The sequence below is a fragment of the Empidonax traillii genome, unplaced genomic scaffold, assembly GCF_003031625.1.
Source record: "Empidonax traillii isolate 1590-97213 ecotype Southwest subspecies unplaced genomic scaffold, ASM303162v1 scaffold1164:size165317, whole genome shotgun sequence".
NCBI lineage: Eukaryota > Metazoa > Chordata > Aves > Passeriformes > Tyrannidae > Empidonax > Empidonax traillii.
Window position 1 is genome coordinate 89,060 of NW_020956357.1, and position 24,222 is coordinate 113,281.

Sequence of the window (24,222 nt, forward strand, 5' to 3'; positions counted from 1 at the left end):
CCATTCCTGGGAGTGTTCACAGCCAGGTTGGATGGGCTCAGAGCAACCTGGTCTAGTGTGGGTGGGTTGAAACTGCCTGATCTTTAAGATCCCTTTCAAAACAAGCCTTTCTATGATTCCATACACATTTATATGTATGTATATATAAAGCCAGAACAAGCCAGCAAATTTTAATTAATCATTATTTCAGTTATGGTAATGGATGACCCCCGTGTCCTCCGTGTTTTCAGTTACACAGTTTATCAGCCAGAAAGGTTCATTAGGTTTAAAGGTTTTTCATCTTTTTTTCCTACAAGGATATTTTGGGGTTGCAGACCCATGTAGAGGGAGTTGTCCTGTGTTTAATCTCTGCTCTGCAGCTGCTTCTTGCAGAATGTTTGGCAGCCTGAAGGACCTGTGGGATGTAGGGGAAAGCCCCCCAATAGTCATTCTGGGGTGTTGTGGACATGGCTGGGCAGCACTCAGGCTCATCCAGCTCCAAGAGCCCATCCTGGAGGTTGTTTCCGAAGTCCTGGGGGGGCCATTTCTGAAGTCAAGAGATTTGCAGAATCCTGCTGGCTTCCTGCTGTTGCCCTCATTAAAGTGAGCCCATGGGAGATGCACATTAAAACATCCACCTGGTATGAGTGAAGTGGCAGGGACAGAAGCTTGCACTGAGGAGTATGCTGTGAGTCTGAGGCTAAACTTGATGCTCTTTCTGCTGGGGGGGCCAAACACTTCTTCCAGTGACCGTGTCTCAGTTTTTGGCTTGATCTGGCATTGCCAGGAGGTGGTGGGAGGCTACAGTGGCTGCAAACCAGAGAGGTTGTGGAGTCTCCCTCCTTGGAGATACTCCTAAGCCATCTGTACATTGTCCTGGGCAGTGGCTCTGGTGGCCTTGCTTCATCAAGTACTTGCACCAGAGGACCTCTGAAGACCCCAGGCTCCCAGTTGCCGTCTCAGGGAGGTACAGCCCCTTGGAATATCTGCCCCTGAGTGCCGCTGTGTGTCCTCCAAGGGAAAAGTATAGACCACTTGATAAGAACTTGTTTGGCCCGTGGGATTGTGCTCACAGCATGCTGAGCTAAACCATGCATTTCTAAGGTAGCTTTAAGAGGGACAGTGTGGGATCACCTTCAGTGGAGCTTGTTCTGTACCCAGAGAGAGGGGGAGGTTTGCTTGGCTGGAACAGAGGGCCATCAGCAAAGCAAACTGTACAGAACTCTTGTGCCTCCTAGAAATAGCAAGTACACGCAGAGACTCAAAGCTCCCGTGAGATTTTTTGAAAACCATATTCAAATGAAGATTTAATGTGGAAACATGTTTCCTGATGTAAAAGGTGAATAGTTTAACTGTATGGGATGAATATTTAAGGGTAGTGTATCTCCTTCCAGTAAAAACACTCTGGGCAGAGACTTCCTTTTGGTAGCAAAATGAGGCTGTTATTTTACGTGCCTTTGACCCGATTCCAAAAAAATACTTAAAATAGTGAAGTTGGCAGAACTGACATGGGAGGCAGCCAGGTGGAAGGGGGTAGAGCTGTGAAAGGGGAGGCTGAAGTGAAGGCTGTGAGGGTGATGGACACTGACCCACTGTTTATTGTCTCACTCTTCAGCAGCCAACATCGCACACTGTAGCAGGAGTCCATGGATTGCTAATAGCCCATAAAATGAATTGCCAGTTAGAATCACCTAATTATCGAGCTTGTGATTATTGATTGAAGGCAGATACGGCTTTGAGGTTCTGCACAGCTTCTCTGCTGTGCAACAGCTCCGCCGTGCAATTGTTAAAGGCTGCATTTGTACGGTGGGTCGTGAGCCCCCGGAAAACTGCTGATGCTCCTGTCCCCTCTTGATCTTTTGAAATTTGAAGGGCAGTTTCTGAGCAGCCTGCTTGGGGCCAAGGAGCACTGAGATACACATCAGTGAGCATAAGCAAAGGGCTGGAGGTGTCTGCAGGAATCCCCATGCACGTAAAAACAGCGAAGACCTGACTCTTCACGGCTGAGTCACTGTTACGGCTCGGGATAACAGTCGTTAAGTCACTGCTTGATTACGAGGATTTTTTTTATTCGCTGAGTGCCCCATAGTATTTGTTTAAACACCTCTCCCAAGCATCCTGCAAGATATCATTAGGTAGGTGTTGCTGAGTGATGCGGGGCTGTGATGACTGAACATGTTAGAGCTGGGGCACAATGAAATGTACTGTGTGAGACTCAGAAGCGTTTCTGCACCTTTTTTGGATGTGTTTGCACGTTGTCATGTACCAGTACCTAATACGTTCTTCTGCTTTGTCCCTTCTTGCTCCCGCTTAGGCTTCAGCTCAGTTTGGATTTTTTTTTTTTTTTCCCCCCCTTGGTTAATAAATCTTTGCGTTTGCTCAAGCTGTCTTTTTGGAGTATGGGTATTTTGAAAGATTCGCTAAATATTTTCTTTAAGACCCACATACAGATGTGTATGGCTGGTGCTTTCATGCCTGATTATCAGATTCACGTGGCCAGAAAGTGGGGTCACAATGGAACCACTTTCCTGCAGTCACTCAGACTTGCCCTAGGCTGGGTTGGATATCAATCTCTGACCTCCCAAATTGTAACAGCATGGGAGACGTTTGAAAATGGCACTCTTTGGAGGAGTCCCTAGCACAGGTTCTCCTCCCAGGGTCCAGGAGGATGAGGTGTATCTCACATTGGGCTCAGGCTTTCCCAATCCTTGCTTTTTTTTCCCCAGTCTGTGTCACAGCAGCATGTTTATTTCTGTTCTAAGGGTGTCTTCCAAGTCTCTGCTTCCAGAACTCCACCAGCATCAGCTCGGTGCAGCACAGTGGTTTTGGAGAGTCAGTCAGTATGAGGGGAAGAAGTCAAGGAAAAGGCAGAGCTTCTCCATGCATACACAATGGAAAAAGTAGGAGAAGTAGAAAAGAGGAGTAATTTCATCGAGAAGTGAAATCAATACTTGCACTGGATATATAAGCCATTCCGAGGTGTTGCAGCTCTCCATCACTGGGTGTTGTGCTGGAGGGCCCTGGGTTTGGGTTACAGGGTAGCTGAAGGTTCCCTTCACTGGCTACTGGGTGCAATATGAGCTCCAGTTAGATCAGCTCAATTTCTTGGTGTCCTGTGGACTTGCTGATGCAGGGACCCATCTCTCCCCAGAGACATCTTGCCCAGCTTTCCCCAAATGGGACTCTGATAGGGATACAGGAGCTGTCAGTTTTAGTTGATAAGTATTACTGTTCAGGCATGGAAACTTTAACAGGTCTCCATGTGGTTCTTTTTAGTTGCTGGCATTAAGGGTGTAACTTTTAATGGGGATCCCCTTACTTAAATCCGCTGTCTGGGTAGGATGAGTTGGCTGGAGGCCATGGCAGGGCTCTCCTCAGTCCTTCTGCAGCATCAGCAGCATCTGCAGCATCTCACTGCTGCCCCAAAACCCCTCCAGCATGAGGTTTGTCATCAGTGGTGGTGATTTTAAGAGACATCCGTGGTTGAAAGATCAATGTTGGCTTTAGCAACGAGCCTCTCAGCCCTGCCTGAATGTTTTATTTAGTTCCCTGATAAAAGCTTTGACCTACATCTAGCACCAGGAAGCGATGAGGCTTTGATAATACTTGGGCATCCCGGCGGAGGGCACGCTGCTAACCGAGCCTCCAAGTTGAAAATGGATGTGTCCTTTAAAACAACATTAGATAAACCAATAAAGGCTTTAGTCAGTAAACAGCTTTATCTCTGCCAGGCAGTACGTGATCCAGTTTTGATGGAGAGGATGTACCTCTTTATGAACCGTAGGTATTAGGAAAAAAGCTTTCTATTTTTAGTTATAGGAAAACAAAGGAAAAGCCAAAACACCTGCTGTTTTTGATGATACGAGTGTGTCAGTGAGGGAAATGGGCTGGACCACTCGGGGTGAGGTGCTCAGTGAAGCAGTGATGTTAAAACAGAAAGGTCTTGTTTGAGTTTTTCTTTGCTATACGCATCTTAGATGGGGTCAGTCACCTGGAATCTCAGTCCTCTGTGGGAGGCAGTCTTGTGGGGCAGCTGTGATGGCTTTATGGATGTCCTTTCCAAAACACTTGCAGCCTTTAAAAGCAACAAAGGTGCTGCCTGGGAGGAACAAGGGAAGGGAATTTGCAGCCCCATCCTCCCACCAGCCCTTAGTCAGGGGAAGGTCGGCAACAGCAGGATGGGAATCAGCATCATCTCCCTGACAAATCGGGAGTCACGGGGCGATCCTGTGGGATCACTGTTGCACTATGGTGTGGACCCAAATTGATTTACATTGCTTGTCTGGGGGGTTGTATCTGTGCCATGACCCCTTTGTGTGCTCATGTTGCGTGTTTTGTGGGTTTTTTTCCCCCCTTTCCAGGATGAACTTGATCTCACAGACAAGCACAGAGAGGCCATGTTTGCGCTGCCGGCGGAGAAGAAGTGGCAGATCTACTGCAGCAAGAAAAAAGTAAGAGACTTGTTGGGTGCTGAGCCTCCTGCCTCTCATGCAGGGTGGGGAGGATATGTGGGGAGGGACACACCTCTCTTGGGATGCCAAGTGGTATTTGGGGTGTCACAGAAGTGTATCTGTTCCTCAGGGTGACTCTGGGAAAGGAAGGTCTCTGGCCTCCAGAATGCAGAGCCTTTCCTCCCCAGCCCACCCAGGCTGGAGGAGGTGTCAACACACACTGCACTGGTGTCCCCCACCCCGTGCTCATCCCTGCCAGCACAAGCAGAGCCACATGGAGCTCTGTGGGTGCTCAGGTTGGCACTGCAGGGGCAAGAGGCTGCTCCAGCCACCATTGGTCATGGCCTTGCTCTTCTCTGCTGATGTCTGGGAGCCCAATCACAGCCTGCCCAAAAGCCTCCCCCTCCCCTGGCCTTCCTGTTTGCTGCCATGAAACAGGCTTGGGTGTCATTTTTTGTCCCCTCACTGGCTCTTTCCAGAGGACTGCACAAGTGGAAAATGCAGTTGGGGAGGCTGTGCAGCACAGCCTGTGAGGGATTCGTGCTGGTGGCAGGAGAACTGCTTTTAGGGCACAGCCATATCACCCCTGGGGCAAAGCAGGGCTCCTAAGTGCAACTGAGACTATGCTGATTCAAGAGACAAGGGTTGATGCTAGTCATGGATCTGTCTGCTGAGCTCTTGGAACCACAGGCTGCCCACCTGCAAGATGGCCACAATCACTCTGTTTTTCCTTGGTAAACTGAACATTTTTGCCCCTGTATGCTGGCACAGGAATTACTTCCAGATATCTTTGTTGGGACCTGCATTGCCTTCCAGCTTTGGCCAAAGCAGAGATCTTGCAGGACATGACACTGTGGGGAGAAATGTGTCAAAAACTGTCATGGACCAATTGGAGCAGGTCCAGGAGGAGGCCATGAAGATGATCCAAGGGCTGGAGTACCTCTCCTATGAGGACAGGCTGAGAGAGTTGGGGTTGTTCAGCCTGGAGAAGAAAAGGCTCTGGGGAGACCTTAGAGTCCCTTCCAGTGCCTAAAGGGGGATTATAAAAAAATATGGGGACAGACTTCATAGTAGGGCAGTAGGATAGGACAAGGGGTAACAGTTTTAAACTGGAAGTTTGTTTAGAGTAGATAAGGTGAAGAAATTCTTGCCTGTGAGGGTGGTGAGGCCCTGGCACAGGTTGCCCAGAGAAGCTGTGGCTGCCCCATCCCTGGGGGTGTTCCAGGCCAGGTTGGACGAGGCTTGAAGTAACCTGGTCTAGTGGAAGGTGTCCCCATGGCAGGGGGTTGGAACCAATTGATCTTTAAGGTCCCTTCCAACCCAAACCATTCTAGGATTCTGTGACTCAGTTCCCAGATTTGATGCTGTGCCCCTGACTTGGCTGCAGGAGGTGGCTGGGCAGTGCTGGTTCACTCGAAGGGCGTTTGCTGCCATTAATGTCTCTTTTCCCCCGCTGTAGCAATGGCACCAGATTTTCCAGCCGCGTTTTAGGCCAAGAGCAGGCTTACCTTGCTCATGTAGGATTAAGTTTTAAGCCTCTCATAAATACCCCTGAAATCCCTGTATTATTGTTAGACAGAGGCCTGCCATGCCCGAGATTTAAATCGGAGGGGAGAAGGGATGTTAACAAATTACAGGCACTGGTCTGGATCAACAAGAAAATGGGCAGGGGATGCTCGCTCGTCACTGCCTGGCGGATAAGCAGAGCTGTGCTCCGGTGTGTCTGGATAATGGGAGACAACACAGACTGGAATCAGGCAAAGCCCTGTAATTATTATTGTGAGTGGAGATTACCTTCTATCTAATCTCCTGAGGAAGGGTTTAGATGGAGCTGATGGTGGCTCTTTCCCGTTTCAGAACCTCCTTGCACTCGCGTTTCTTTGAAAGCTGAGCTGTGAAACTCCCTGCTCGTGGGGAGGGGTTGAAGGAAGGAGCCACAGAGGCGCCCTGTGGCATCCTCAGAGGTCCTCAGAGCGGGCACCCATCTGAGGCTGGATTCTGGCTGCAGTTCTGCTCTGGTCCCCATTCCTCTGGCTGCTCTCCACTGCTCCTTCCCTATTAGTGATCCATGATCTCCAGAGCATATGTGCCACTGCTTGCTTTGATGGAGATGTGCTGGTGGAGACAAATTTGTTTCTCCTGCTTTTTAATTAAAAATGAGCGAGACCATATCAATGAAGGCTCCAGCAGTGGAGGAAACCAGGAATTACGTGGTCTGAAGAACGTCTCTGTGCACGGCAGGCTCTAGGCAGTCCTGCCCCTGTGTGATGAGAACTGGTGAGCAGTAGGAACACCAGTGGCTATCCTGGTATCTTATGGTAAATATTGCTCTTGTTCTTGTGTTTCTGTGAGGACAAATCACCTATATAGTAGCCTGGCATTGAGGAGAGGGCTGGGCTTCTCTAGCAGAGTGCAGTGTCTGCATTTTGGCCAGGGGAGCGGAGCTGGGGACAGGCCAGTGGTCCTATATCCCTGGCTTGGCTGCAGTCTGAGGGGTGGTGATTTGGGATGTCCAGGATGCTCCCAAGCCCTTTGGTCTGCCTGTGTTTAGCAACAAGTTGTTGCTTGAGATGCTGGTAACACCCAGTTTCACCTGGTAGGACCCAGCGGGCTGGCAGAGGTGGTCATCAGTCACAGGCAGCTGCCTGACTTACCGACACTCCAAAATTGTCCCCTGAGCAGTTTTTGCTCTTTCCTCTGCTGCCAATTTTGGCTGCTGCTTCTGCTTTGCTGTCAGTGTCATCCACCACACTCAGCTCTCCAGAGTGCATCCCAGATGTTGCATGTTTTATACATTCCCATGATAGGCAGATTTCATAAAAGGTGACCGAAAATGAGACATTTTGTTTTGCTGGCTTGTTCTGGAAAGGGACCTGACAGCACCTGGCCTTGGCAGTGTCTGTCGAGAGGAAATAAGGGAAAACTAGCTATTCCCCAGGCGTATTTCTTTCCCTGGAATATTCCCCCCTGGCCTGCTGCCCTGTATCCTGGTTTCTCTGCCCTGCTAGCAGCTGTTTTTATCCCAGCCCACAGTACTGGCTTGGCAGGGTGGAGGCTTTGTCCTCCCTGATTCTCCATCCATGGAGACACTGGGTCTGATCCCAGCCCTGACCCTGCTCAGAGCCGGGGGGTTGCTCTGGATGAACTCCTCGTGCCACCTGCATCCCCCCTGTGATGCTTGGAGGGGCTTAGAGATGAAAAGCATCTCGTGATGAGGGCTGGGGAGCCTGTCGGCAGCAACCCGAGCAGGAACTGAAGCCTGCACTAAATCCAGCAGCCGTGCAGTGCTCGGGTCAGGAGGGAGATTTAAAGATTATTGGAGAGACCTTCTTTGAAGTCGTCAGCCCCCTCTACGCCTGGAATAAAGCGGGGAAGTGCAAAGGCGGAGATGCACTAACAGCGGGATGAAATCTGCTTTTAGAAGTGGTATTTCTGGACGATGACTCGTTTCATGCCTCATCCCAAAATATTTCGCTCCCCGCTGGCCCCGCTCTCCAGGAGAGGATATTGCTCGGAAGCGCAGGGAGGAAGCAGGAGGGCTTCCAGATTTACTGTTTCTTTGGCTGTGGGTTTGCCTGGGTGGAAGAGGGTTACTCGGGATGGCCTTTTTCCAGAGGCCACGCTCCAAAGGGAGTTAATGATTAACCCTCTGTGCTTAGTCTGCAGCACCTCTTAACTGCAGGAGGTTTGGCTCCTGCCGGCCCGTGTGTATCATGTCAAGCTGTTATAGCAGCCTGATGGATGGTTTTTATGGGCCTGGAAATATGGGTGGATACGGGGTGTTCAGGCAGAAGCTCAGCATAAATAACCAGGTGGAAGGTATCAGTAGTGAAAACCAGCTCATGCGAATACAGAGTCTGGCACTGCCCCCCTCTCCCTTTGGATCCAGCCGAGCATCTCTAAAGCCAGGCTAGAGGAAAAATGACCTGCAGGGACGCCAAGTGATGCTCTGCTCTTTCAGCTTGTGTTGAAAACCCGTTGGCATCACTAACACCGGGTGCTTCACTCTCAGCAGTGTTAAGCTGTCCCCTGCAAGCAGAACCTGCTTCTAAAATTTCCTCAGACATCAGTTATAAAACCAGGAAAAGGCAGCAGTGGTGCCTTTTCAGGGGAGGATGGGGAAAAGTGTGATAAATAGGGAAATGAATGATGGCTCTCCGATAATCCTCTGTTTCCCAGCCAGACAGTCTCTTTCCCCTCCAACTGCGCCTTCTACCCACTCCCTCCAGAGAGCTTCTCTTTCCAGCTCACTCTTCCACTTGTCCTGCTCAGTCCCACAGCTCGTTCGTGGGCCTTGTGTTCCTATTTCCATCATTTAAAAAACATCAGTTCTATATATTTTTGCTGCAGTAGCAGAACTAAGAGCAAAAGCTGACTAAGGTGGCATGCGGGGGGTGGGGGGGGGAAGAATAAAACAGCCTGGCATTTTGCCACGCTCCTGGGTCACCAGGGATGGATGAGAAGGATTTCATGGCCTCCAAGCATCCAGATATACCTGCTGTTCTTGCAGCAGCAGGTTGAAATACCATCTCTGGTGTCACTTTCTCGGGCTGACCGAGGGAAACTGGCTGTTTGCATGGCTGGGGGTGTTCACTGGGAAATGTTTATAGTTTTTGTCTTTCAAGGTAATTCCCTTTTTAGTTCCAATCACAACACACTTTTGTTTAGGCAAGGTTTTCCTCCCTCTCCGGCCAAAAAACGCATCTGTTAGCAATCTTTTCGGATTTTAAGGCAAAGCTTTTCAAACAATGAACCAGCTGACTGCGAAAGGCATCTGGTCATGCCGTATTTGCTTGTGGGGAGCATAATTTCTAAACCCTGGGAAAAGCGTACGAGGGCATGTGTGTATTTGTAGAAGAGAGGGTATAGGAAATGTTAGCATATGGAAAACTGGAGTGGGCTGGGCTGGGCTGGTTCAGACCCTGACATCCCAACTTGGGGAGAGCCTGATGAAGTTCCAGCCCTTTGCAGCTTGGGTCCACAGGGAAGCAGCTTCAGTTGAACCATTTAGGTGGGTGAGCTGAGCAGCTGGAGGGATGAGGGAGCCCCAGAGGGCTGTTGTGGGCCCAAACCTCCACCATCACATGCCTGGCCAAGGCTTGGCTGTGTTTGGTGGAGCTGGGTTGGATTTAAATGTCTTGTGCACGCTGCAGACCCACTGTCATTAAAACCCATCCATGCCACTGCCTGCTTTCTTTTTGACATTGTAAACAGCATCCAGGTGGATCATCCACAGCTGGCAGGGAGGGAGGGGTTGCCAGAATGTGGTGGGCTGCCAGCTGCTGCCAGCTTTCCCTTGCTCTGCCCTTACATAGCAGCAAGGAGGGGTGGGGAACAGTGGAAAATAAAAATTATGTCAGGACAGCGTGGAAAAATGAAGGGTGTTGTTTCTGGCTTTGCAGCAGGTGTCGGCTGAAGAGGAATTTTTTTTAACCCCTTGCTGTGACTTTCCTGGAGTGAAGTTCTCCTGGGACAGGTCAGCCTTGCAGGTGGTGCCAAGAGGGAGGTGAAGCATCAAAGTCATAAAATCACAGAATCATAAAGCTTGGAAAGACCTCTAAGGTCATTGAGTCAAACCTTAACCCAGCACCACCAGGTCCACCACTAAACCATGGCTTCAGGTGCCGCATCCACACGTTTTTTGAACACTTCAGGGATGGTGATTCCACCACTTCCCTGAATAGCCTATTCCAATGCCTGACCACATTGTCAGTGAAGAAAATTTTCCTACTATAAGCCTCTCCTGGCACAACTTGAGGCCGTTTCCTCTTGTCCTTGATATCCTTTGATACCTGGGAGAAAAGCCACCTGGGAGAAAAGTCCCTGAAGGGCTCTCTGGGGTTTGCTTGGAGCTGGCTGCTTTGAGCCTGCCCTTTCCTTCTGCCTGGTTTCAGCTTGTAGGGTCTAACCTGGTGTGTTGGACATCAGCTGGGTGGGGAAATCAGCCATCCACCATCTGAGGCTCAGCTATCCTAAAGCAGCTCCAGATCCATCCCCACCACCGTGAGCTGTGAGTGTGGGAAGGAGGCTGCTGGATCAGACAGAGACGCCACCTGCAGACTGGGCATCTCAAAGATGTCACCAGAAGCTTGATTTGGAAGCAAAGCAGGTGTGATAAAGCACTGAGGAGCATCACAAGTGTCTTTATCCCCACAATCATGGGGACACATTGAGAGGAGGAGGGTGCATTGCTCCCAGCAGCTGCATTCCTGCAGGTCAGAGAGGAAGGAGATTGTGGAAATGCAACTTCCAGGTGTCAGGAATGGTGCCCAAACATGCCTGAGACCAGCCTGAAAATTGCTTTGAGCTATTACTGGCTGAGCCACCACCTCCTCTGTCCCATGGCTGGTCACTGGGAAGAGAAGGAAAGTCTGGCTGTGGAAGCTGCTGACACTCTGAGGGGAAGGCACGTAGGCTGTGAAAGTGTCAGGTTTGTAACCGAGACATGACAGGGCTGGGAAGCGTGGAATCTCCCCAGGAAGAGGCAGATCCGTGACCTTTGCTTGGAAAATCTCCTGCTAATGAGGCATCTTGACTGGGCACTGCTTTCCCCGTGGCACCTGGCCCTGACAGAGGGGATGGAGCTTGTTTATTGGGCTCACATCACAGCAGCCCCCTGCCACTGCCACCCTGGAACAAAACAGTCAAGTGACAGCCCCACACACGGAGGAAGGGACAGCAGAGGGGAGGAGAGGGCATGGGGACACAGAGGCTGCAGCGGATGGGGTTTGTATTTTTTATTCAGGTCCCTGGAAAGAAGAAGTAGGTGGGGGTGGCAGGTGGGAACAAAGGGAACAGAGCAAAGATTGCCCTTGGCTGCACAACTTTGGCATTTCCTAATTTTTGCAACAGACCACGTGTGGGGTGGCACATCAGGGCTGCTTTCCAGTGGACAGCAAGGGATGTTGATGCAGCTGTGGCAGAAGAGAGGGGATACCTGTCCCTGCACTGTGCAATTACAGCCATCAGCCTGCCTCTAGAAGAGCAGCTCCCACTTGGCTGTCGGGAGGCTTGGATCAGCCCTCACTTCTGTGCTGCTTGAGAGCAAACACAGCAAAGACCTTTACCCAGCCCAGCGAATAAGAAACTGGGAGATGTTCATTTCCCCAGTGCCAGCTGGGCAGGATGTGGTGGAGCGTCCTGGAAAGCTGATGTTGGAGGTGCTCAGCTGTGTGGGCATCCCTTACCGAAAGCAGGCTGCAAAACTCACATCCCCAGAACCCACCCTGGGTGCTGGGAAACCATCTTTACAAATTCACCCTTTCAAACCCTGATGCCTGGAGAGGTTCCTCCCTCCTCCTGGTGCTGAGCAGAGCCTTGTGACTCGCTTCCCTCCAGGCTGTCGCTTTGTCAGGAGATTTCTTTACCACCAGGAATACACTAAAGGACACTTATCAGTGTGCTGTAGACCATTAGCCCCAGTAATTACCACTGAGCAACGTCCTGCAGCGAGCAGAGGGGAGGGAAGCCCATGCCCTGATCTTTGCCTGCTTTATTGTTCAGTCCCCCTTTGCTGGGAAGCTGCTTTCCGACGAGCCTGCCCAGCTGCTCATCGGAATTAATGAGGTTCTGCTGCACTTAATTGAGAGCACTTTCTAAATTGGGGGTTTCAGGGAGGAAATGCAAGAGCCCGAGGGAGCCGAGCAAAGGGAAATATTTATAATGCAGCACGTTAATTATAAATGAGCAGTTTAGCCAATTTTGTTGTTCAGCCACCCCCTCACCCCCCTGAGACCTTTATTTGCTCCACTGCTTCTTTTCAACCCTAAACGAGCAGCAGGTCCGGATCCCTGCCTGCCTCACAGGTGTTCACAGCACGTGGGAAAGTCCTGGGATATTGGGATGACCCGGCCCTCCTGCCTTCCCTCACCATTCCTCAGCATGGATCTCTCTCCCTGCGTGAATCTCCTGGCTGGGTCCATCTGGGACACCTCTTGATACTCTGGTGTGGTGAGGACCTTTCCCAGCTGGCTCCTCTGTTGGGACCACTGCTCCTTACAAGAGATGCTGATGGTTATCCTGGGGTGATGCCACCTCCCCTGACATCTCCAGGAGGTGATAGGACCATGTTCAAGGCACATGTCGGTGTCCCAGCTTGGCTGACCCCATTTGCATGCCGGTCTCCAAAGCGGGGCAGAAAAGCTGGGAAAACCAAAATGCCCACAAGCTTTGTGCAGAGCCTTGCCATGGCAGAGCAGAAGACAGCTCAGGTGGGTGGGCTGGCACATGTGCACAGGGCTCAGCTTAAGAGCTGGAGAGACCTGGCTGCCCGTGTCGGACAGGATCGGCACCGAGCAAACGGGTGGCCTGAGCCTCACCCCAGCTGTTTGGCACCTCTGAGGCACTGTGGGGTCAGGAGCAGTGTGAAAGCAAAGGGCAGAGATTTGCAGGTCCCCTGTTGCTCTCAGACTCCTTTTGTCCCTACCCCAGAGCCAGGCACAGCGAGCGCCAAGGGTCAGGTCTGTGGGCACGGGCTGTGCTGCCCGGGGGCGAGTTGAGTCTCGTCCAAATTACCTATCCTTGACTCCCTGTGTCCTCATCTTGGCAAGCTGCACCTTGGGAAGTTTGGATGTGCAAACGTTTCCGGCATATACCTCTTGATCTCTGGTAAATATTTGGGACTCTGCTCCTCAGGCTCACCGAGCTCAGCTGGGGGATCAGGAGTTGTCTGCGTGCACAGACGTGGGGGCAGACGAGAAGGTCATCCAGCTCCCACCATCGGCTGTGGTGTAGGATGAGCTCTGCAAACATCTCTTAAAGTTGGGGAAGAGTCAGGCTCAGAACTGAAGAGGGTTGGCGATGGAACATGTCTGGGATTTGTGTAGTATTTGTTGACTCCAGCCTAGACCCGTGTGGCATTTTTGCTGTGAAACCCTCTTCTTCTTTTTGATAAACATTTTTAGGAAAATACAAGGGGGAAAAGGGTTGATTTTGAAGTATTCCCTCAAATTCTGCCTGCTTCATCCAGTCCCTGGGGGCATGGTACATTAGTTATCTGAGCTGGGCTCAGAGGTCCTTCAGTCCTGTCCTGCAAGAACAAGGTAGAACCTGAAAACCCCTCATGAGTAACGACAGATTCAGGGCATTGTAGACCAGGATGATCAAATGAGGAGCTGCATCATTCAGTGACAAAGATCACAGGCCCAGAGGTGACATCCTTTAATAGGGGACATTGCCATGTGTGTGTTCCCTCCTAGTGACTTATGAAGCCCCCAGAGGAATTGTCTGTTGTGCCTGGAGTCTCTCTTAGGATGTTGATAAGAGTGGAGCCTAGTTCATGTCTCATTTAAACACTCTGCATTGCTTGTAGAAGACTTCTTTTTTCCCCTCAAAGCTTCATCAAGGCTGGGCAGCCAAAGCTTCAGGGGCACTGTAAAGTTGAGAAGTTTGGATGTAAAGTTTCAGTGTGGTTTCTCTGAAGCTTGATAATCACAAGACTGATGCAGTATCATTGGGGCAATGTCTGGTCGGTCACAGGCAGATGGTGTAATCATATATAAAGTTTGCTAGTTCAGTAAATCAGATAATGTTCCCATAGCTGGAGCTGTCAGGGGTGAGCTCAGAATGCAGAAAGTCACACTTACATATATAAAGTATTGCAAGAGCTGAAGGGCTCTTCAGAGGTGGTAGATCATGAAGGGCAGGGAACATTAACTCTATTTCTACTAATCTTCTGGTTTTGTTTCACTCTTTTGTCCCCCACCAGGACCAGGAAGAAAACAAAGGAGCCACCAGCTGGCCAGAGTTCTATATTGATCAGCTGAATTCAATGGCTGCTGTAAGTATTTCCCCAGTGCCCTTGGTGCTTGTGAACCCCACACGGGGCAGCAGCCCCGTGGTGACAGTCTGTCAGTGCTGAGTGGGTGACCAGTGTTTATAGAGGCAAAATCATCTGACAGACCAACAGAATGGAGATGCTCCTACAGCTCCTACAGCTCACAGGGCATTTTGTATAATCACAGAATCATAGAATGGTTTGGGTTGGAGGGACCCTAGGAGATCATCCAGTTCCAACCCCCCTGCCGTGGGCAGGGACACCTTCTACTAGATCAAGTTGCTCCAAGCCCCATCCAACCTGGCCTTGAACACTTCCAGGGATGGGGCAGAGGGGTGAGCAGGGGGCTGTGAGCCAGGAGGGAATGTCCTGCTCCCCTCTGGGAAGGCAGGAACATGCAGTGCTGGCCATGGGCTGCCAGCCAGGCAAAGCCCTGCGCCTGAGCCGGGCTTGTGATCAAAGCCTGCCAGAGGCCTGGAGGGTGGCTTTGATCTCCCCAGTGCGCTGCTGAAGAGGAGCTGGGTTAAAGGCAAGGGTCAGCACAGCTCCTTATATCTGCTGGGACCCTTTCTGTCTGCTTTGGATTAGCCTCAGCTGGTGCTGGCAGAGCTCACCCTGACACCTCTGAGGGCCCAGCACTGCCAGGTGGTGCAGGAAGCACCCAGGGTGCTGCTTTAGCTACAGCCTTGGTTGCATGAGTTGGAGTGAGCCCATGCATGCCCAGGGCTGCAGGCAGCCGTGCTACCCAGGTGCAGGAGTCAAAATCCCTGCCTCCAGCACCCTCTGGAGAGCAGAGTCCAGTGCGGGAGATGCATCCCGTGCACACAGCCACTGTCCCCAACCCAGGTGCACACTGGTGGGTTGCACTGGGAGACGTGGGAGTGACAGGGTTGGCAGCACTCACCTGGCTGACCCCAAGTGTGGATGCAGCATTCCATCCCCTCCGGGCTGTGGAGTGTCCCCTGAGCCCCCTGCCTACTCTGCAGAGGCACATGGGGTAGCTGTTGGGCTGCATGAGAGAGGCTGAAGGGCCCCTCCTTCTACCCTGCCCAAATTTAGCACCCTCTGTGTCTGGACCTCAAGTCAGCGTTGGCTTAGCCCTTTGCACCCTCACAGTCCCCTGTAAACACATCAAGATTCACGTCACCCAGATGTCACCTGCATCATCTCTGAGCAGGGTTCAGCCAGACACATGGGGGACACTGTGATGCATGTATTTACCTCTTTGCTTTACAAAGTGTGTTTCCCGGAGGGTCTTGGGCTGTAGGGGACGTGCCAGGATTTAGATCCAGAGCCTGTAATTTGGGATGCTCCCTGCCTGAATTGCAGCCTTTCCCTCTCTCTGATCTGAGTCTGAGGGCTCCAGGGGGACAGTCACGAGCATCCTCCCAACTGTGGGCTTGTCTGGATGAGTTGCAGGCCAGTGATTTGGAGTAACAACACTCCTCCCTGCAGGGTGTTAACTCTTAATGATCTTAATGATCATGCCGCTCCTCAAGTCCTGTCACTGACCATGAGAGTGAAGAGACCTCCACTTGCCCCTCTGCTTCCCCTCACGAGGAATCTGTAGACTGCAATGAGATCTCCTCTCAGCCTCCTCTTCTCCAGGCTGAACAGGCCAAGTGCCCTCAGCCGGTTCTCATACGCTCCCCCTCCAGACCCTTCACTGTCCTTGTGGTCTCCTTTGGACGCTCTCTGATAGCTTAGTGCCTCTTTTATATGGTGGTGCCCAAAACTACCCCTAGGGCTTGGCAACGGGTTTTTTCTAATGTCTGTCTTCCTCCTCCCACAGAGGAAATCACTGATCGCCTTGGAAAAAGAAGATGAGGAGGAGAGAAACAAAACAATCGAAAGTTTGAAGACTGCACTGCGGACGAAACCAATGAGGCAATTCCCTTCCCTTTCCTGGCTTTATCGCTGCGGTTGTGGCTCTGGATTTGAGTTGTCTGGCAGAGCAGGGGGTTAAATAGAAATACAAATGGGAGCTGCACAGGATGAGGGAGTCGAGGACCCTGAGGCACTTATTGCTCTTTTTGATTCACCTCTTGTCATTTTGTTCCTTTTCTGCGGTCTTTTTCATGGCCAAGAGGCACCAGGACCTTGTCTGCTCAGGCAAATCAGGCAACTTCTTTTTTTTTTTTTTCCTTTTTTTTTTCCCCCAAATTTTCCTTTTTTCTTACTGTAAGAGAATGTAAAAATTCCTTCCAGATTGAATTTAAAAAAAAAAAAACAACATTTTTTGTTGGTCAACCAGGCCTTTTGTTTCAACTTCAGTTTCTCTTGTACTTTTTAAAGGAATAAAATCACATGATTCTTCAGGCTTTTGTGAAATGCAGAAATAAAACTGTTGCTCGGAGGTTTTGATGGGGAGGATAAAGGAAGGGCGGGACTCCTAAATGTCTGTAGTTTCCCCTGATTTTGTTTTCTCTGGAGTCTGCATTCACATTTGCAAAATCTTTTAAGATGCCTCACGTTGACACGTTCTGATGGAAAGATATATTTCATTAGGAAATGCCTGGCAAATTTTCTACTGCTTGCAAATAACATTCCCCTCTTCCATTCCTCTTCCATTTCTCTTTTGGATGGTTCTGGTGATGGTACTTGGTAAGAAATTCCCAAGGTCAAGGGTGAGCACCTGATTTCTGTGGCACCTGGACCTCGTAGGTGCTGACCCCTGCAGTGAGCAGGGCCTGGTACCCAGGCATGAAACTTTTCAAGTCCTTGGAAGTGGGTTTTGCGTGTTTTTTTGAGCGATGCAGCAGGCTCCGTAGAAAATTTTACTTGTTGGACCTGCTTTTGCACCCAGGGAAGTGAACATCAACTTTCCTATTGACTTTGGCTGGAAGAAGAGCAGGCTTTGAAGCAGAGGAATCAGTTTTTTCCCAAGCCTGCAATTACCCCTTTTGTTGCTGCGCATCAGCATGGCTTGTTTCGAATTAAAATCATCCCAGTGCTGGGATGTTCTTGGCTCATTTGCTTTCCGAGCCCGTGCCTTTTGCCAAACCAGAAGACACCCAGCCTGGATGGCACTGGGCAGGGAGGTCCTAAAATGCCTGAGCAGCATGAAGTGTTGTGTCTGCCTGCTCTAGTGAAACTGCCTGGGGCACTGCCATACATTTGCTGTCTGTTTTCTGTTCATTGGTGTTAGAAGTCATCATAAAAATCAGAAATCCCTTAAAACTGGTGAAATGTGCCTAAGGGAGGAGAAGGATGTGGATGGTGAGGCAGGAGAGGTAGCAGAAGGCAGAAAGGCTGACACTGGGTCTGCAGCTGATGAGGAGGTGACTTTAGGATGTGGGAGCTTCTTCCAGTCCTGTGCAAAACTGGTCCTGAGTGAGTGGGGTTTAAGACAGAGGGTGAAGACTGGGAAGATTTTGCGGCAGTGTAGCTGCAAACTCTCAACCTCCACCCTGGGACTTGTGCTGATGGCCGGGTTAGCTGGTCCTCTTCCAAATATCCTCACTCTGGACAACCTTGTGCCTGCACTATGAACACCAATTAAATTGATTTTTGCAACCCCACCCCTGTGTCTGGGCCACAGGACTCCTTCAGGCTTTTTGGTATCCAAGAAAAAGCATATCATAAGATTCTGGGTTTGCATCAACCGACAAGTTGGCCCTGTTTGAGGGTAAAATGGCCCTTTACTGTTTTGTTTTAACCTTAAAACCCCTCTTTCTGACAGGTTCGTAACCCGGTTCATCGACCTGGACGGCTTAACGTGCATTCTGAACTTTCTCAAAAGCATGGACTATGAGACAGCAGAGTCTCGAATACATACCTCGCTCATTGGATGTATAAAAGCACTAATGAACAACTCCCTGGGCCGGGCCCACGTCCTGGCCCACTTGGAGAGTATTAACGTAATCGCTCAGAGTCTGAGCACGGAGAATATTAAGACAAAAGTGGCAGTGCTGGAAATCATGGGCGCCGTGTGCCTGGTTCCCGGGGGCCACAAAAAGGTACTGGAGGCGATGCTGCACTACCAGAAATATGCCAGCGAACGGACTCGTTTTCAGGTAGGCAGGGTCTCGGCTTGCCCCTCCCAACAGCTCCTGAAATTCGGCATTCTCGTCCTTCCCTCCTCGTGGAGATATCTAAATGCCGCTTGCAGATGTTGTGTTATGGCTGTTTGCAACTTAAAAAAAAAAAAAAATCTGGGAACTACCACAGAACCGTGTCTGATGAGATCTGCAGCTGGGCAGAGAGGGAGGAAGCAGTTATTTAAGCAACACACCCCCCCCCCATCCAAAAAAAAAAAGAAATACTTGTGCAGGGTCACTCAGATCATAGCTCTGCAAGGCTAGAGCACATCTGAATGGGCTGATGTTAGCCCAAATGGGTGCTGGGGTGGGTTACAGCTGATGGTCCATCACCAGCTGCAGGGGCTGCAGGAGCATCATGAGGAGTTGTTCCTGTGTGTGTCCCCTGGTTGTGCAGCACTGGGGCTGTCATGGGGCATTTAACTGATATTGTATGTTTGGCAGACGCTGATCAACGACTTGGACAAGAGCACAGGACGGTATCGAGATGAAGTGAGCCTCAAGACAGCCATCATGTCCTTCATCAACGCAGTCCTGAGCCAGGGGGCAGGCGTGGTGAGTGCTGGGTCTCTTGGAGAGGAGGGAGGGTTTTAGGTAAGTTTGGGGTGCTTTTATTTCAGTGGTCTTTCTGAGTACACCTTGCTGTGTTGACCCCACAACTGTCCCTTGCAGGAAAGCCTGGATTTCAGACTCCATCTGAGATATGAATTCCTCATGCTTGGGATCCAACCAGTCATTGATAAACTGAGACAGCATGAAAATTCAACCCTTGACCGGTGAGTAGTGACCCCTGGCCCACTCATGATTTTTGCCTTGTGCCCTTGCTGTCTGGTTTTTGGACTTGGTTTCTGGGGAAAGCACGTGGCTCTAACTCACCTCTCTTACGGAAATCCTTTGCTGTCACCAGAGAGGGAGGAGAAAATCCCAGCATGGTTTTGCTCTGCTCTGACATGGGGTTGAGCTGGGAAGGATGTGCCATCAGGGGCCTGGAGGATGCCCTTCTCCTCCTTTTCTCATCCCAGAAGGCTTTGTGGACCGGCTGTAGTGACTGGGCACTCAAGACTGAAGATCCACGTCAGTGGTTCAAGCACCACTTGTCTCTGGGCCGCTGACAGACCGCCTGCAATTTATTAATTGTCACACTTGTATCTGCTTTTAACAGTCTATTTTTTTTTTTTCCCCTTTCTTTCCTCAGGCACTTAGATTTTTTCGAAATGCTTAGAAATGAAGATGAGCTGGAGTTTGCCAAAAGATTTGAGCTGGTGAGTGCAAACGCTGTTGTTGCAGACGCTGGCACACGGCATCACCCTGCCTTTTAAAATGGCCCTCGTGGCCTTGGATGGAGGGCAGTCTTCTGGATTAAATTTGGAGATTGGATTTCTGTCTCCTTTTGCAACCTCTGTCCATGAGTCTGCCTCATCCCTCTTCTCCTCTGGCGCTGTTTGCCCCTCGCAGAGCAGTGGGGCTTGTCTGTCCATCCAACCCGGGGTGGGAATGGCTCGTGGGATTTGGAGCTGAGACTTGGGAAAAGAGGCGACACTGCTGTCGGTCTGATGGCCCGACCTCGCTTTGCTCCTCCCCACAGGTCCACATCGACACCAAAAGTGCGACTCAGATGTTCGAGCTGACGAGGAAGAGGCTGACGCACAGCGAGGCGTACCCGCACTTTATGTCCATCCTGCACCACTGTCTCCAGATGCCTTGTGAGTCCCGGGAGAGGCGAGGAAACCCACCTGGCAGCCCACACATCCTAACCAAGGGGCGCCACGGCCTCCCCGCTGCTCTCTTCAGTCTCTCCCCGTCTTCCCCTGCAGATAAAAGAAGCGGCAACACCGTCCAGTACTGGCTGCTGCTCGACAGGATCGTGCAGCAGATCGTCATCCAGAGTGACAAAGGGCAGGACCCCGACGCCACACCCCTGGAAAACTTCAACATTAAAAATGTTGTCCGAATGTGAGTTGTTCAAGTGCCGCTGTTCCTTACTCACCACTGACTGTCACACAGTGATGTTCCTGCTCCTCAGCTGGACAAGCCAGCATCCTTGGAGCTGTTGACTTCCCAGTTGACTTCACTACAACCCCACCCTATAAAAGAAGCACATCCATTTCATTAGATAGCACTTGAAACGCAGTACTTGAGATTTAGGAGTTTTGACATGTTCACAGCTAAATTTTGCATCCCGGAACTACAAAACCCTGCTGGGGGGGGAGGCAGAGCAGAGGTGTTAGATATGTCAGTTTGGAAGCTCAGCCGTTTTTCTTGCTGATGATTGTCACTTGTTTGCTGAGGTAGGATCATCTCATGTGCTATATGTCTTTTCCTTTTAGGTTAGTCAATGAAAATGAAGTGAAACAGTGGAAAGAGCAAGCAGAAAAAATGAGAAAAGGTGAGTGATGGAGAGATATATGGCACCAGCTTTAACCTTAGCTAAACAGTTAACACAGACATGTATTTACACATTTATTTATACATACATCTGCAGGCTTTATTGAGGGGCTGAGATAATACCACGCCTTGGGGCTGACAAGGGAAATGGGCAAAGCAAATAACAATTTTTTCAGAGAGAGACCCTACATGGGGTATTAAGACACAGCAGAGGCTCCCTTTTCTCAGTTGTGCAGCTTCTCTGCAGGGCAGTGTGGGGTTCAGTCCCCCATGGGCTGTCATTTGCCAAGAAGGAATGTTTGTCACCCTAAAGTGGTCTCATGGGCCTCTTTCAGAGCACACTGAGCTTCAGCAGAAGCTGGAGAAGAAGGAGCGGGAGTGCGATGCCAAGGCCCAGGAGAAGGAGGAGATGATGCAGACGCTGAACAAGATGAAGGAGAAGCTGGAGAAGGAGTCCAGCGAGCACAAGCAGGTCAAGCAGCAAGTGGCAGATCTCACGGCACAGCTCCATGAGATGAGCAGGGTGAGACCTCAGACCTACTCTCTGTTGTGGACTCAGTCCCAAACCCCTTGCAAATGCTATGGGTTGATTCCAGGTGGCTGAGCTGCATGGGGGGACTGAGAAAGATGCTTGCTGGGAGAGCCACCAAGATGTCTGTCCCTGGTGATGGGGTGATTTTGCCTTTCCAGATGTACTGAACCTCAGACAGGAGTGCTGAAGCCTCTGAGTGGTTTGAGTGCTTCTGTTGGGTTAATTCTAGCCAAAATGATTAAAAATCAGCGTGAGGGTGTTTCTTAGGTGCTGTCCCCCAGCCCCATATGACTGGTTCCCCCTCTACTTTCTTTCCTAGAGGGCGATCTGTGCTGCCAGCCCTGGAGGACCTCCCATGCCACCAGGAGCTCCTGGTGGCCCTTCACCTTCTCCAACTCCCGGATCTCTTCTTCCCCCTCCACCACCCCCACCGCTCCCAGGGGGATGTCCCCCACCGCCTCCCCCACCACCCCCTCCGGGTGGTCCCCCACCTCCCCCCGGCCCCCCACCCCTGGGTGGGATGATGCCTTCCCTCGGAGCACCTATGGCCTTCAAGAAGAAGAGCATCCCTCAGCCGACAAACGCCCTCAAATCCTTCAACTGGTCCAAGCTGCCAGAGGTAAGCTGGGCAATAATTCCGGCAGTGAAACCGGAGGTGCCGGGTGGCCACCCGGTGATGTAAGGGCAGGTGGGCAGGGGACCCCCGGCCTGCAGCGCTCCCGTTGTCTTGCAGAACAAGCTGGCAGGCACCGTGTGGACCAACATAGATGACACAAAAGTGTTCAAAATCCTGGACCTCGAAGACCTGGAAAGGACGTTCTCCGCCTACCAAAGACAGCAGGTAACGGCTGGCCCGGGGCGGGCAACGCGAGGACCTGGGCGAGGTGCCACCATTATGGGGTCATGTGGTTCCACCTGTGGTCTCAAAACACATCTCCCACCATTATTTCATACCGACACTGTGTTTGCCAGATCAGCTCGATCTGCTTTATCCTCCCATCCACATGCCAGAGCCTTTTGTGGTGAGGTGGCTGTTCACAGCTCGGTGTGCCTGATTTCACCCCTGCCCACGCACCTGACCGTGTGTGTCACGGAGGTGGATCACCGAAAAAACACACAAAAAACCAGACAGGGAATGTATGAAAATAGCCCCCAGATGTGGCCACAGTTGGGTAATATTTTTGGATTGCTCTTAACAGCAATTGCTCCATGTCTCTGTATTGGGTGGAAAATTTCTATCCCTCTCTGGCCAAGAAGGACTAAGTTTTGCCCACATCTACCATGGGTGGATCTCTTCTTTTATTTTTGTAGTGAGCCAAGAGCAAAATGTGAGCTTTGAACAAAAATCCCAAACCAAAATAATGTCATTGCAAGCAAAAGTCTCTGCTTTTTAATCTCCTGCTCAAGCAATATAGCCCCAGTTTGGAAGGCATCAAAGCACACAGAGAAAATTAGACACTTATTTTACCTCAGGCAGGATGAAAATGGGCAAAAGCAATGAGTTTTTCAAGAGAAAAAAACAAGGAGAGAGGCTGAAAAGGGATGTTCACCTGCTGAACACCTGGCTGTATTACTGGGAGGAGAGAACAACTTGTCTCATTCGTGCCAGGCTCAGGTGGAAGGATGGTGCTGGGAAGGAGTGGACCTGACCCATAAGCTCATTAAGCAATGTGAGAGTTTAATCTCTGGAAGAGATTTCCCTCCCCTAACTGAGGGAAAGATGGGGGCGGATCAGAGAAGGGCAAATACCAAGAGTAGCCCACTAGGAGTACGTGCTGCCCCAGTGTTTTGGGAATAGGTGACCACAGCATTGTCTTTCCCCCGGCATTTTTGGAGGTTGACTCATGTCTACTGGAGGGCACGTCTGAGGACAAGAAATGGAAATGGAAGAGGAGCAGGAATAGGAAATAGGAATAGGAAATAGGAATAGGAAATAGGAATAGGAAACCTGTGTGTCAGCGGGACGGTTTGCCCTCCGGCTTGCCTGCCCGAGCCCATGAGTCACCTGGTGTGATGTGGATTATTGCCAGGCAGGAATTTAAAAATAATTTGGCTTGGCTGAGGTCCTGCTGGGTGAAGCGGCTGGTTAGGTTTGGGACCAGCAGGAACAAGGAGATGCTGCAAGGAGAGCTGTGACAGGGGCTTACGCCCTGGGTGGGATGAGGATCAAAAGGAAGCTGAACACAGGAACCAGGATCTGGGTTGGGACTGGCAAAAGATGCTACGGGAGCATCTGGAAGGCATATGGGAAAGGCAAGGTGAAGTCCCACCTGTGAGATGCTGCTGGGGCTGGAGCCACCCTTGGGAGCTTGTGATGCACAAGTTACTTGTGGCTCACCCAGGCTTCGTGGTAGCACTGTTTTGTGTGGGTGGAGCCATGGGACACATGTCCCTGGACCTGAGGGATGTGGTTGCCTACCTGAAGTCCCCAGAGCGAGAGTCCCAGCGTGGGCAGGGGGTGCCTGGCTGTGTGCCCCAACACTGCTGGCAGCACGGCTGTGCAGGCAGCTGCAGTGCACGCACCAGCACGCAGGGTTAGGCGTGCTCCGTGAGATAAAGGAAAGTGGAAGCGTTCCAGATGGGGCTCTGAGCAACCTGGGCTAGTGGAACATTCCCTACCCATGGCAGGGGAGTTGGAACTAGATGGTCTCTAAGGTTCCTTCAGTCCAAACCGTTCTGTAAATCTGTAACACGTGCAAACCACGGGGCTCTTTGTACATGGTGGGGGGCTCGGGGAGTGAACAGGCTGTCCCTGAAGGACAGTGAACTAATTGCTTAATAACTCACAGCATTATCAAGCTCTAGCAAAAGTTGGTTTCTGTCCTAAACAAGCAGGGGAGGAGCAGGGGTTTCTCCTGCCTATTCCCTGGATTGAGCCACTTGCTCAGTGTTCGTGCCTCTCACTTGCCCTGATGGATGATATCCTCAGGACATGAGGCATCAGGGGCTGCCTGTCTCCCCTTGTCCCAGGCAAACCAGGGCTGCAAAAGTGGTGCATCTCTATGGCCAGTGCCCCAGCAGGCTTTGGGGACAGTGGGCAGAGGTGTGTGCAGGGCTGGG

General features: G+C 50.9%; 1 protein-coding gene across 3 annotated transcripts in view; it reads left to right on the forward strand.

Moving 5' to 3' along the window:
* DAAM1 (dishevelled associated activator of morphogenesis 1) overlaps positions 1 to 24,222 on the forward strand; it is a 94,860-nt gene that overhangs the window by 48,600 nt on the left and 22,038 nt on the right. For all 3 annotated transcript variants that reach the window (XM_027905537.1, XM_027905538.1, XM_027905539.1), the window contains 13 exons: positions 4,341 to 4,430; positions 14,137 to 14,208; positions 15,998 to 16,092; positions 17,888 to 18,221; positions 18,690 to 18,800; positions 18,918 to 19,021; positions 19,441 to 19,507; positions 19,831 to 19,948; positions 20,060 to 20,198; positions 20,573 to 20,631; positions 20,966 to 21,153; positions 21,482 to 21,781; positions 21,896 to 22,003. In XM_027905537.1, coding sequence (XP_027761338.1) covers positions 4,341 to 4,430; positions 14,137 to 14,208; positions 15,998 to 16,092; positions 17,888 to 18,221; positions 18,690 to 18,800; positions 18,918 to 19,021; positions 19,441 to 19,507; positions 19,831 to 19,948; positions 20,060 to 20,198; positions 20,573 to 20,631; positions 20,966 to 21,153; positions 21,482 to 21,781; positions 21,896 to 22,003 — 1,785 coding nt within the window. The remainder of the gene's footprint in view (positions 1 to 4,340; positions 4,431 to 14,136; positions 14,209 to 15,997; positions 16,093 to 17,887; positions 18,222 to 18,689; positions 18,801 to 18,917; positions 19,022 to 19,440; positions 19,508 to 19,830; positions 19,949 to 20,059; positions 20,199 to 20,572; positions 20,632 to 20,965; positions 21,154 to 21,481; positions 21,782 to 21,895; positions 22,004 to 24,222) is intronic.